At 42.8% G+C, this 14,300-nt stretch overlaps 1 protein-coding gene across 4 annotated transcripts; it reads left to right on the forward strand.

The window, feature by feature from the left end:
• The first annotated feature begins 5 nt into the window (after positions 1-5).
• On the forward strand, positions 6-14,246 carry LOC125303101 (ubiquitin-conjugating enzyme E2 Q2-like). Of its 4 annotated transcripts, none has more exons than XM_048256624.1 (13): positions 6-268; positions 2,819-2,923; positions 3,320-3,442; positions 5,146-5,196; positions 6,072-6,212; positions 6,698-6,797; positions 6,884-6,944; positions 7,425-7,515; positions 7,673-7,731; positions 8,441-8,489; positions 8,826-8,921; positions 9,482-9,548; positions 11,573-14,246. In XM_048256624.1, the coding sequence occupies exons 1-13, from the start codon at positions 110-112 to the stop codon at positions 11,602-11,604; spliced, it is 1,134 nt and encodes a 377-aa protein (XP_048112581.1). In that variant the 5' UTR covers positions 6-109; the 3' UTR covers positions 11,605-14,246. The 4 variants fall into 4 exon arrangements, with proteins under 4 accessions (XP_048112581.1, XP_048112584.1, XP_048112583.1 ...); XM_048256627.1 differs by having other exon boundaries at positions 6,713-6,797; XM_048256626.1 differs by having other exon boundaries at positions 6,075-6,212.
• The last annotated feature ends 54 nt before the right edge of the window (positions 14,247-14,300 follow it).

A 14,300-nucleotide genomic window follows, 5' to 3' on the forward strand; every position in this document is an offset into this window, starting at 1 on the left:
TACTGCCTCCATCAAGCAGTGCAAGGTCTCTGGTTCAGGCTCGATTGCGCGGTCGCAGTAGTTTGCAACTTCCCCCCTTCCCCGTGGGTTGGCCGGAGATGAGTGGAAGATGTCGGTATCGGGGCTCAAGGCCGAATTAAAGTTTCTGGAGTCAATTTTTGACCAAAATCACGAGCGTTTCAGAATCATCGATTGGAAACCAGATGAACTCAGTTGTCAGTTCAATGTGACCGGCGAAAAGCTCCTGATTATACATTGCAACATCACGGTAAGATGACAGAGGATGAGGGTATCCTAGAGTTTGTTGGTTTGAGCATCAAGCTAGTACCTAGCTGGTTAGCTAGCTTTCTGTTTAGGCCCAATTTCCGAAAGAAAGAAAAAAGGTCAGAGGCCGCGTTGTGTATCAAATGAGGTAGCAGTAGTCAAAATAACAATATGGCATTACATGTGTATGTGCACTGTCACCTTTATCGGGTATTGACAGTTGTAGTATTATTAGGCATGGAGTAATCTTGGCTAGTGTGTCCAAAGCAGTTGCCTACTTTGAAGCTACGGAATCAACTCAGCAACTGCGAGCTGTTCGTACTAATGGGTTGGGAAACAAATCTAAACTTTTGTCCAACATGAAAATAACAAGCCATTGTCATAAAGCAATGTATACTACTGTTACTCATGTTAAATGAAGGCATCTGAGAAGACAATCATGAAGGCCGATGTTTTGAAAGCTAGCTAATATTTCTAGCTAACATTAGCTACGTAATATGGAGGAGTTACTATAGCTTTAATGCTAACGAGCTAATGTTAGCAACTGAACCTACGGACTGAACGTATCGGATGGTCAAAACGTTAGGTCTGTCTACGTTAGCTAGTTTCCCCATAGCTTTCACTTTAAAGCTAAAACGTGCGACATTTGAGGTTCTTTTCGCGTTGGTATGAACTAAAAACATCATAGCTAACATTAACGGTTAACGTGAGATAATTTGCAATCAGCGTTTAGCTTACTTGCTAACTAGTTCTAGTTCTAGTAGGAAGCCTTGCCTTGGTCGTAAAGCTAGAAATTCTAGCTGCTAGCCTTCTTAGCTCCTCAGTTATATTTAAGTTATGTCCAATCCAGCTAGCTAGCTTTCTAACTACTAATTTATTTATTTGCCAGGGAACACGCAGAATAACTAATGCGATAACTTGTAAATTGTTATCTTAACTGTTAAGCGGTTATACCCACCGCTAACGTTGCCATAAGTTGTCAATATTTGTTGGTGACTTCTAGCTAACGATAGCAAGTTGTCATTAGTTATGTTTGTATTATCCTGACACCTGAACTTAAATTAAGGTATATTTTTATATGCAGAGTCTATACATAAGTCCTTATTACATTTTAATCAATATTGTATATTTTTTAAATATTATGGTGACAATTAATAATGGTTGGTCGGTCGCAATGTTTTCATGCAAAAGAACAACGTTGCTAGTAGCTAGCTACCTAGCTTGCAGCGTAGTGACGTTATGTTGTTGGCTTGTTATTCATACAGGAAAAGCAAGTGTTGCACGCGTCATGTTTTTACATTTTATACACTGTATTGCGACGCCATTTCAACGAAGAGGATCACCTTTGCTCATTTAGACAACGTAGTTACGCAAGTTTGACATTTAACAGAAATAAATTACTATCAACTAGTCACCCCTATCTACAGACCTATGTTGTTTTCATAACAGCTCAGCTCACAATAACTCAGATTGAGATATCTGTCGAGGCTGGATTTTTTTTTTTGCATACAACGTCATAGGTGATGCCATATACTTCGACCACAAAAACATTCTTATATCCACAACCCGACATTCATTTGATACAATCTCACAAAATCGTGTGTTGATGTTAACCCACGCAAAATAGTGTTGTTTTTACAATTGCAGGTATTTGCAGGTTTCATGATTCTTCTGGATAACTCAATTTTATGTTGTCAGAGTTAGACACATCTGGAAGATGGATGCTGTCCATCATGTTTATTTAAAATGCAGTATATTATAATTAGTGCTGAACCTAGCGAACAATTCCTGCTGCCCTTGTGCAGATCCATAGATGCCCCCTGAATTTTTTTTAAATCTACCAATTTTTATCTAAAATTCATTCACAAAGCAGTGTTGAAGCCAGGAATGAAACAATGACATGTTTGATACTGAAAAAAATGTTTAATCTTGCCATCACTGCTGTTTGTGTACATCATTCAGCGGTGTTTGGTGTGCGGCCCTTAATTGATGCAGAGACTGAGAGTGCCCCTAGCCTGGCAAGCGCCACCACTTCTCAATGAGACGTGGTCTGGGAACCAAACGTTCATTTTCTTGTATTTGAAAAAAATGCCCAGATCCGTTTATTGGGTGCCACGGATGTCTATCAAATGCGTCTGTGCATAGCTCATCATCGTCTTGCTTTCCCCCCTGTTCTGTGATTGGTTCCCTATCTCAGGTGAAAATTTGCTCCATGGTCTCCAGGCTGCCTTAGCAGCATGAATCAAATCGCGCGCAAGGCAGCATGGGAACACCCAGGCTAGAGTGCCCCCCATTTGAAAACTAATCTTGTTTGTGTCTGTATGCTCCTTGTTGGTGCCCCCCACCCAATCCAAATCCTCCCTCACCTTTTTTATGCAGCCCTTGCCACTTAATCTACTAAACCCCTCTTCTACTGCACTTTTACCCCCATTAATGCACAAATAGGCTGACACCAGACATAATTTCACTGCATTTCTTACTTCCAGTAACTATATGCATGTGACAATAAACTTCCTTGTATCCTTGTATCCTTGTATCTGTATCTGTCTGTTAGGAGTCTTACCCAGCTACACCGCCCATATGGTTTGTTGACTCTGAAGACCCGAGCTTGGCTGAGGTACTGGAGCGGCTGGACGATGTGAGGAGGGGGAACACTCTGGTAAGAGAAGGAACCCGCTCACGCCATGCACACAACAGGGGGGCCCCAATACCACAGCCCTCACTCAACGCACAAAACAGGGGGGCCCCAATACCACAGCCCTCACTCAATAGAGGCCCCCAATACCACAGCCCTCTCGCATGGCATGTCCCTGACATGGCACACGCCCTTGTGATGTGAAGGCGTATGTGAAAGGGCACAGGGCCTCACTCGGCTGCTGTTTACCCCTGTGGATTGGGTGGGAGTTGCTGGACGTGCCATAAATTCTGCTATGGTGGGATGTCTGGTTGTGTGTGTGTGTGTGTGTGTGTGTATGTAGCATGGAACTGACAATGTCTGTAGTTTAGATCTCGCTCTCTCTCTGTGTGTGTGTGTTGTGTGTGCTGGGTTGTGCAGCTCTTGCAGCAGTTGAAACGGCTCATCTGTGACCTGTGCCGCCTCTACAACCTGCCGCAGCACCCTGATGTGGAAATGCTGGACCAGCCACTGCCTGCTGGTCCCATCAGCCAGGACAGGAAGGTATGTGCCCATGTGCAGGACAGACAGGTAGGACAGACAGGTACGTGACCACGTGCAGGACAGACAGGTACGTGACCACGCACAGGACAGACAGGTAAGACAGAGAGGTAGGACAGACAGGTATGTGATCACACAGGTATGTGACAGAAGTACGTGACAACACGTAAGACAGGTAGGACACACAGGCACGTGACCAGTTGCAGGACAGACAGGTTGGTACAGACAGGTATACGACTACTCAGAGGACCAACAGGTAAGACAGACAGGCACGTGACCAGTTGCAGGAACGACCAATATGTGACTACTTGCAGGATAGACAGGTAAATGACTTGCAGGATAGACAGGTAAATGAGTACAGGACAGACAGGTAGGGCAGACAGACAGGTACATGACTACTAACAGGGCAGACAGACAGGTACATGACTACTAACAGGACAGACAGGTAGGGCAGAAAGGTATGTTTTTACTTGCAGGACAGACCTGTGCATGACTACTCACAGGATCGACAAGATATAAACCTACATATCTACCCAAGAAAGACAGGAGCATTTGTTTAGCCAGGACAGAAAGACTTCTGTTTGAGATAACGGCACATCTTCAACCAAGTCATAAAGGTATATTTTTACATAGTAGACAGAGGAATGTCCCTACAGGGAGAACATAAAAGCTTGAAGTAGGGTACTGACGGCATAGAGGCCTTTGGATTGAGGTGATGCTAGCCGGCCCAATGGATTGGCACAGCTCAGTAACGAGAGGGAGTTAAGCCATTTAGAGACAAATGACCGCGTCACAGGAAGTGCATCATAACAAAGGGACACCAGACCCTCTTGTAACAGCTGTGATACTGCAGACTCGTAAAAGTCGTTAGAAAATAAGGCAGAAAAAAGTTTCCTCATACTGCTTCCTTATGTTGGAATGTGCAAAAATGTACAAACAATCAAGAGGATGCCTTCTTGTATGTGATTTCTGCAACAGTGATACTGCAAACGTGTCGATAGCCTATTGTTAATTTATATGCTGTAGCCTAGTGTAAAGCATGTCACACAGTAGCCTAGCCTACAGAAAACACTTAATTGATGTGATGTGATATAATGATAACTTGTATGCCTACAATGGTTTATTAAACATCATAGTCATTTATTTAGTCAGTCATCATGTTCATGCTAATGAATAGGAAGGACACCTGAACGATAGCCATAAACCAAAATTTTGCGCAATATCTGCCGTGATTCCCTATGCGTGAGTCACAAGCTCCTTCCAGCTGACTGGCAGATCTCGTGGACAGTCAGTCGCGATAGATTATTTAATAAATAAATGTGAATTACGAATAATAATAAAAAGCTTCTACCTAATGTGACTTTTTTCCATGAACTGTAAAAGAAAACACATTTTTTTCAGCTGTATTCTCCATAAAGAGTAAAGTAAATTATGTACTTGTTTTCGGAATTGACGTCACTTCCTGGACTTGTCTGAGGCTGGTCTGAGGTCTCTTAATGACTTAACCGCTACTGTCAGTAACACTGCACACAGTAAAGCTGTCTGTGAAAGGACGGCTCAGTAACCCTGCACGCACAGTAACGCTGTCTGTGATAGGACTTCTGAATAAACCAGACCAGTAAATGAACCTGAATCATGACCGCTTATGGGCTCTCTTTTTCCCTCTGAGTTGTATAGATATTTATCCACATTTTCTGATTTCCCAGCATGGCACCACAGACACCTCAGAAGACGAAGAGGAAGATGACATGGGAGAGGTATTCTTCCCTATTCATTATATTCCACCTGTGCTGTAGCTTCCTGGCATTGATTATTGATTCCTGCCGTTGATGGACTTGATTACTTAGCATGTACTGAAAAACAGTAATAGACCACTGCACATTTTTCTGATGTTATCCTACAGTTGCTGACATTCAAATGAGTCATCTATCTATAAATTACACGAACGTCTGTCTGTTTTTTGTATTCACATATCTCTCAAACCATTCACCCGATTGATTTTAGACTTGGCAGGTGTCTTGCTATGGGCACGAACTGAGCGGTAATGGTCCTGAATTTAAGGACATTTCAGAATGATGCAAAACATGGCCAGCTACAGACAGCGAGTGGTCAGAGTGTGATGTCAATAGGCTACCAGAGACTGTTTTTGAGTTACATTGTTGCAAATTTCATGATGATGCATCATTCCACAAAATGGTTTGTCTTCTTGATCAAGTTATTCAATAGGCGAAATGTAGCCTTAACTCAAAACAGCTGTTTATGTCATTTTGATCTATAAAAAATATCTGATGCAGCCATGTTTAAATTCTGCTCACTGCACATTTATTATAACGTAATATAATATCCAGTATTTAATACTGAATGCTTAGCTGAAATTATGTTTTTCCCTATCATCCTATTTTAATGCAGTCCTACCTGTGGGCATGTAATCGGGATACGGGTTTTGTACAGGAATAGCATGTTTGCACAGGAATTGCGCTAGTATTCAAAATGAAAAGACCACTGCAAATTTGAATATGACTGTCAATTATTCAAATGTCACTCAGCAACCGTAGGATGACATCAGAAAAATGTGCAGTGGTCATTTTTTCCAGAGCTTTATATCACTGGTTTTGTGTATCTTGTGTGGCAGCAGGACATTGAGGACCTTGACCACTATGAGATGAAGGAGGAGCCTGCTGAGGTCAAGAAGTCAGAGGACGACGGCATCGAGAAGGAGAACCTGGCCATCCTGGAGAAGATCCGCAAGAACCAGAGGCAGGATCACTTAAATGTAAGAGACACCCACCCGTAGAGGAGGGTTCTTACGTCTATGCTACGGGAGGTTGCAGTCACTGTGGATCTTTAACCCTTAAAGGTATACCGTCACACCGGTGTGACGGGAATGTTTGGAAAATTAACGTTAAAGTAAAAGAATATCTGGGTTCATTGAATTCAACATAGAACCTTCAATTGTTGCGGAATCTTATGCTAGAATGTTCAAAAACCCACACCTTTAGTGGTCTCTCAGAACTGCTACTAAGCAAGCCTCCTCCTCAAGTCCTTTATAGTCGAACCTATATAGTCGTGCTGTCAGGGATGTAGTACTGAAATGTCAGTGCTGTACATCCATTGGACAGCAGGGGGTGCTGTTTCAATGTATCTCCGCTGAACCAGCAGAGGGCTGGACAGTGCTGAATGCTCCATGTATATATTCTTGTTTTGTATTGAAGGATGCTGATTGACCTGTGTTTCACAGGCATGTGTTTGGTTGTGTTGGATTGTGTTGTGCAGGGTGCAGTGTCGGGCTCGGTTCAGGCATCGGATCGTCTCATGAAGGAACTCAGGGAGATCTATCGATCACAGAGTTTCAAGTCAGGTGAGTGTGGTGAAGAACTCATGGCTCACAGAACAAACATGGCTCTGTGCATTCGTCCCATTCATGTTTTCTGTGCATTCTTCTAGGGATCTACTCAGTGGAGCTAGTCAATGACAGCCTTTATGAGTGGCATGTCAAGGTGAAAACGTAAGTTACATTTATTTTCATTTAGCTGACACTTTTATGGGATATTTCAATAAGTGACTGAATGTCGCTGAATGCAAAGCGTCTTGAAATCTGTCTTAAGTAGAAGTTTCCCTTGAGAGACGCATATGTTGCACTGAATAGCTTGTTTTCATTTGATGTAAAAAGGGCTGTGCTTTCACCAGATGGAGGACAGGTGGCTTTACGCTATGGTTTAAAATTGGTGATGCCATTGGGGACAGGTGGCTATATCAATAGCTATATGCTATGGTTTAAATTCAACATGTTTTTTTTTAATGATTGTTGTCTAGTTGTCTTGTGCGTGTTAATTCAGTCTCTCATACCAGAAATGTTATTCTGCCCTCCATTTACATGCTTCCTGTCCTCATCTGAATTTTGCTCATCATAACGATGATGTTAGTGAAAAGAAGTTGCAGAGTGAATTTGAGAGTCACGTGTTGTGTTTGCGTTGTTTGTCCTCAGGGTGGACCCTGATAGCCCGTTACACAGCGATCTGCAGGTCCTGAAGGAGAAGGAGGGAGTGGATTACATCCTGCTGAACTTCTCCTATAAAGTAGGTTCCTCTCCCCGGCTGCACGTTTCTCTCCTCTATAAACCCCAGAGGTGCCAACGCTAACTGCTCCCACGTGTAGTACGTTCCTGTTTGTCTCACCACTCAAAAGCTCCCGCTGATGTTAAGGAGCTAAATTGGTTGTTTTTTTTGTTTACAGGACAATTTTCCGTTTGATCCACCGTTTGTACGGGTAGTATCCCCTGTTCTCTCTGGAGGGTAAGTATGCGTTCCTGGGAACATTGTAGAGCCTTAATCACTCTGTTCCTTCCTGTCCTTCCCTCATTTCCAGGGATGTAACGATGTACTGTGAATCAGATAAAAATTGATGCACACGTGTGAAGATTACAACCGGTTGAGATAAAAATGTATAACAATGCAGTTTTTAAACAGATTAGGGCGTAATCTGCTTTTAGTCATAATTTGTCTGCAGCACAGGTCAGAAAATCTTTTCCCAGACTCAAAAGGGCCTGTCCCAAGGAGAAAAGTGTGTGTGTGTGTGTATATATATATATATATATATATATATATATATATATATATATATATATATATATATATATATGAGTAACATATTATTATATTATATATATATTATACATAGCCTACATATATATGTAGGCCTATATGTCCCTTCCCCGCAGGAAACAATGCTGCAGCTTTTGCAGCTAAAAAAAATAAAACATCCTGAGAAAATTACATTGTGAATTTAATATTGTGAATCGTTGAGCATATTGTTACATCCCTACTCATTTCTCATTTACTACCTGCTAGTAGTCTGTTGTCTGGCTCAGTTTTCAGTCCTCATGCGTGAAATGGTCTTCCTATCTCATGCTTTACTGAAGCTGTGTAGATGCCTGACTAACTGTGTTTTGATCTTACTGTGGAGATGCCTCAGACTGACTGTGTTTTGATCTTACTGTGACAGTTACGTTCTTGGTGGAGGAGCCTTGTGTATGGAGCTGCTCACTAAACAGGTTTGTGTTTAGCATGTCTTGGTACACATCAGCTTTAAATTAATTAAAAAATATTAAAATGATCTCACAGTCTTAACGATTTTAATATGCAGCTGACTGGACATAGTCACAGTTCATAAACAGTTCAGAAGTAAAAAATGAAATGTCATGTGTGGTGATGCACGTCTACTGCTGAAACAGCTGTGCGCCTCAAGTTAAATGCCCCTTTTCTGTCTTACACTCCCCACCCCCCTCTCTCCCTTTCTACTCCCTGCACCCCCCTCCCTTTCTACCCCCATGCACCCCCCTTCTACTCCCCCGCCCCGCCTTTCTCTCTTGTTGTCTCTGTTGTCGCAGGGCTGGAGCAGTGCCTATTCCATAGAGTCCGTCATCATGCAGATCAACGCCACCTTGGTGAAAGGGAAGGCCAGAATCCAGTTTGGAGCCAATAAGGTACTGTAATTCATTAATGGTGCTCCACATGCACCCACAGTCTGAAGAGAGTGTTTCTGTCTGCTCACGAGCCCTGTAGCGGTGGGTCTGTGGTGTAGGAGTGAGAGAAAGTGGAATAGAGCATTAGGTCCAATATTCCAATATGTGATTTAATGTCACTTCGACAATAAAAGTATGCTCGTACTTCATGACCCTGTATGATATCTGTCCTAACCATTGATAATAAGGCGTCAGAGTTGATATCACTTCTTGTTGTTTGTTTTACGTCAAAAGCCATTTGCATTATTGATTAGGGTAGCCTGGATGTCTCCTGACTCTGCCACTGTTACTGTATGATTATCTATCCTTTGCTGTTGTATACTTAAACCCTGGATAATTCTGTGTCAAGTCAGAGGCGCATATTCTGGAGTGCATTGTGATTCGTGTGTGCCTCTCTCCTGTATACAGCCAAATTAAACTCTGCATCTTGATTGTACTTCTCTGTGACTGGATCTCGTGTCTCACTTTGGTATGCCATTTTTACCAACAGGACTAAACACGCGTGTCCTTTGCTTTTACAGAACCAGTATAATCTGGCCAGAGCACAACAGTCGTACAAGTCCCTGGTGCAGATTCATGAAAAGAATGGTAAGATGGATTTCTAAGAGCTTTTCTTGAGTAACCTTATTCAGAATAGGTCTGGATAGATCCTCATCTTAATGGATTAAACAGGCTTGCTTACAATGATCCTGGCCTGTGCTGACGCTTTACATGGTTCCCGCGGATCGTTAAAAAGTCTTAAATACAACTTTAGGTTTTTAAGGCCTAAAAAAGTCTTAAATTGTCTGGAATGTCTTGAATTTTCAAAAAAGGAGGTATTCAATTTGTGTAGGCTATGGGACCTCCAGCGAGTGCAAGAGAGCGAGTGAAATGTCTCCACCCGGTTTCGTGTGTTTTTTAAACACAACTGTAAGTGACTATAAGGCTACTGGAGAAAGTGTAGTGGTTGCAGCGTGAAGATGTTTTTCACGGGTGTCATTGAAGGTGTGAAAACGGTAAGAATATGTAAAAATATGCCTGACGTTTTCGTGGTGTAGTCGAGGCCTGAGAGATACGCAGGTAGCCGTGAACGGTAGAGTGAGAGGGAGAAAGTAGGGAGTTAGTAGGCCAGTTAGCGATAGGGTGGCCATACGTTCGGATTTAGGCCGGACATACGTATTTTAAAAGCCCTGTCCGGCGCAGCCTCAAGCCGGACGCTCATTTGTCCTCGTTTTGGAGTTGCGTTGGGCTTAGAATCTCTGCTCGGACGCAGCATCGTTTCACAAACTATAGACACGAAGACTTCTGGTCAAATTATGCGCGGACCGGTGCTTCTGTCACTCGTGATAATATGCTGCGCAATTTACGAAGGAACCTTTTTGCATATCTCCAGCGTGTGTTGCTGGCCTAGCCTAAGTAAATATCTGTAATATCTGTCTGCAGCTTGCTTGCCAGCCTTTCCCAGTACTTCGCAAAAGTTGTGAAATATAACCGCATTTTTTTTATGTCGGCGACTACATAAAATTTTGGCTACAAAAAAAAAAACATGCATGCTTGAGATGAAACCAGCAGTTTTTCAGCAGGAACATGCGAGGAGGACCTGTCTCTTAATTAATGGGGTGGTTTCACTTTGTGGTTGTGGTGGTTTTACAATGTTTCAGTCAAGCTTTGGTTGGTTTAAATACAACTGGTGTGCAAAATTTAAAGGAGTGGATCAACTTTGATTTGCTGTGCTGCATATGGGACAAAAGATGCACATAGTAAATTATATAAAGTAGGCCTATTAAAGTATTTAAATAGCTTATTCTACCTTAGAAAAAAATATTGAAGGGAATCTAGTCCAGTACACATGTTTGGTAAGTAGCCTAGGCTACTACAGATACAGGTGTAGAACAGTCAGTCTCAGCCAGTAGCACAACCAGATATGTACAGCCAGCTTCAAAAGCAAGCAGCCCAGACCCTAAAATTGGGTATTTATAGCTGTGAAGGTAATTCACTCACAATTATTGTCTTTTGCCAAAATATATTTGGTAACTTCTGTAGACATCTAAAATGGGGTGGGTTGAAATTAGTAGAAAAAAACTATTGCATAAAACAGTTTTAAGTTGTTGTATGTATCTTTTTTGCCATGGTATAGTCTTAATTTTTCCATTTAGATGTCTTAAAAAGGTCTTAAAAGTCTTTCAATTTGGACTTAGAAAATGTGCAGATACCCTGGCTTTAGATTTGTCCAGTTCCTAAACATGCATTCTGAAATGGCACCAGTGTTGAAGTGTCAGAACTGAAATTATAATGCACTTAAAATAGTGTGTTTTGTACCATGAACAGCTAGATGGCATGAGACATCCTTCCTACACTGTGTCCTAGATTTTAAAGCAGTAATATTACAACCACTTATGTTGAACCTGTAGGCTAGAGTGTCACATTTTTTAATTTTCAAATTGTAAATCGTCAATGATTTGGAGAATGTGTTTTCGTGTTGTTAGTAAACACTGAAGGGATAAGAATTTCAGCTGCTCCCAAAACTCCTTGTTCCTTGATTGTCATATTGTTTATATTGTCATACGGTTTTGTTCTTTAGAAATAGTATATTTTGTGTTGTTTTATTTGTACTGTCTCTGTTTCCTCCCCAGGCTGGTACACCCCTCCAAAAGAAGATGGCTAGAGTTGGACCCTCTGTCTGTGTGTACTGGGAGCACAAGTTTTCAGGTCAAACCTTACGCTTCTTTTCTTTCAGTAGTTGTTTTCTTTCCCCTGTTCTTTTTTTGTGTAATATTTCCCTACTTCACTGACTTCACTGGGAGGGAGGCGCCCTCCGTCTCCATGGAAACGGACTTCCGTTGTGTTGTTTGGAATGGCTTCTGTCCACTCGGGCTCAGCGAGGACCAGACGTCTGGTCAGAGGTCGGAGGCCAGAGCTCTGCTCTGCTCCGCCAGAACTTGGGAGCGAACGGGAGGGCCTGGCTGGAGCCTCCCCTACGGACGTCTGACATTTCCCATGGCCAGTGTGTGGCAGTGGGCTTGCAGTGGTGGCCAGCTGCTCAGTAAGCTTGGAGTTCGTTGAGGAGAAGAAGGCCACTGCTGCAGGCGTGTGCTTGTCTCCTGTCTCTGGGACAGAGGGTGGAGAGGGACTGTCTCTCGACTCTCAGATGCTGGTGGGAGAGGGACTGAGTGCTCTCGGAGACGGCGGGACAGACGCCGGGGACGCAGTGGAGCTGGACTGCCCTGGCCAGCCATTCCAGAGACGCTGCTCTGGTCTTCTCTGAAGCTCTTGTAGTGTGTGAAATGTTCTGGTTCATACTTTTGAGATTGTTACAGGACTATTATATGCTTGTATTGTACTCTCCATTGTCTTAATGATTATTGTCTTGACACCAAACATGAAGTGGAGGGCGAGAAAGAGATGACCATGATGACTTCAGCTAATCCCACCGATGAGTACCCGACAGCACATATGTCCTCACTAGCTTTTAGCATGTAGCTAACCCCCCAGATAGACACAAGCGTGGGCTTCAGAAGGCCCCACTGGGAGGTGTCTGCCATTGTACCATAGCTGAAAAGTAGTCCTGCATACGCGTGTGTGATATTGAGCAGATTTTAATAGTAATACAGAGACACGCGTGCGTGCGTGCGTTTGTGTTGCGCGCATGCGTGAGGTCGAGACTGGGCGGCTGTGTTTACACTGCGTCTGGTCAGGGGTAGAGGTGAACAGGGAACATGGTCAGTAGTAGAGGTGACAGTCTGTCCCGTCTGCAGGCCGATGTAGAAGCCTCTCTGTGTTCTTCTCTCGCCGTGGTCAGTACGGGTGGAAGGTTGTGCTGTATCCTAATGTTATAAGCTGACTCCTCATTACATTAAATCCTCTCACTAGCGTAGTTCTGTACAAAAATATGGTTAAGCCTTATGTTTTCTATTTTTGACAAGCGTAGCTGCTCAATAACCGAATACAATAGAGTGGAAAGGATAATACCATAACAGAATTCTTTTATCATAGTACAGTGTTAAGCTGTTAAGATGCACATTATAGAAAAGGATTATAACTTGTTCCATTGCTGGGTTAGGTTTGCTTTAGAACATTCAAGTGTACAGCATGCACCATCGACATTTGCATTGCAGTTGGAGATGGAGAATCTTGTCACTCACTGTTACTTGGAGTTTAAAAGAAAACAAAAAAACAAAACAGTGAGTACAGAGGGTTGTCTCTTTAAAGATGTCCCTTCATTATGTTCTGTAGAAACTCAGGAACAAGTATAGCCTTTAAAAATGAACGCCATGCTAACGGGGGCCTCCTCTTCATAGAACCAGCCCTCTGCCACACACACACACACACACAGGAGCCGCACGGCCATGCCCAGCGCATCATGCTAACACACACACTGGAGCCGTGCTGGTGTCTGTGGTCTGGAGGGTAATGGTGTTACTTTACGCTTCATGCTTCTTCTGTTTTTATCTCCAAATATGCTATTGGACATTAACCCAGGAACGACAGGCGTGGCAAGTGCTCTTGTTCCGCTGATTGGTATTTGCACAGTATGCTTAAAATGTGCCTCTTTGGTCCACCTGGAAGATCATGTCATATCCAAACACTGAATTTAACCTTGTATAATATGAGTTAGGTAGGAATATAATGTCTGAGCCAGGGGTGAGAAAAGTTGTTCAATATTCCTTCCTTGAGCTCTGATTGACAAACATAACAGCACATGACATAACCTGGTGGTGCACTCCGGCCACCAGCGGTGGGGTTTTAGCTGTGAACTGTTCTTTGCGATGATGGCCTCGGGCGTGGAAGGATGGGTGTGTCTTGTTTCTAACTGATGGTTTGAAGTTGGTCAGTACTGGCCAAAACGAGCTAAAGAACATAGCATGGTCCTCTCGAAACTTAACTATTCGCCAATAACTGTCCTGGAATAAAATTCTCACATAAAAAGATTATACATCTTCAGTCAGTGTAAAGCCATCTAGAGCCACAGGTATTATTTTAAAGGTATTGTCGGAAATGGCAATAAACTGTCATACAAGTTCTAAATGCTCCTGGCCCTGGCTGTCATCAGAAAGCCTTCCTCAGAGATATAGGCCCATCGCTTGCTTGCCCTTCACTATTGGGCAGTGTTTGTTCTCAAGTCCCCATAGGTCATTGATGGCCTCTGATGTGGTGCCATCTATTGGTAGTTACGCTGTTCAACTTCACGCTGGGGCCATGTGCTGGGTTTGGCTTGTTTTTTCTTTTCCATTGCAAGTGAAATTTCGACCATGTACAGAATTTGTAAACTTGTATCAAGTTTATGAATAATAAATAATTTTACGATGATTTGCTTGCTTGTTGACTGCCAATCAAATATTGCGTGATTGTGAAGTGTGATGT

Source organism: Alosa alosa, chromosome 11 (genome assembly GCF_017589495.1).
Source record: "Alosa alosa isolate M-15738 ecotype Scorff River chromosome 11, AALO_Geno_1.1, whole genome shotgun sequence".
NCBI lineage: Eukaryota > Metazoa > Chordata > Actinopteri > Clupeiformes > Clupeidae > Alosa > Alosa alosa.

Coding starts and splice junctions, on each gene's coding strand:
- LOC125303101 (XM_048256624.1), top strand. CDS start 110: ATGTCGGTATCGGGGCTCAAGGCCGAATTAAAGTTTCTGGAGTCAATT. Junction 3,443..5,145: donor CCATCAGCCAGGACAGGAAG/GTATGTGCCCAT, acceptor CTGATTTCCCAG/CATGGCACCACAGACACCTC. Junction 8,922..9,481: donor TCCAGTTTGGAGCCAATAAG/GTACTGTAATTC, acceptor TTGCTTTTACAG/AACCAGTATAATCTGGCCAG.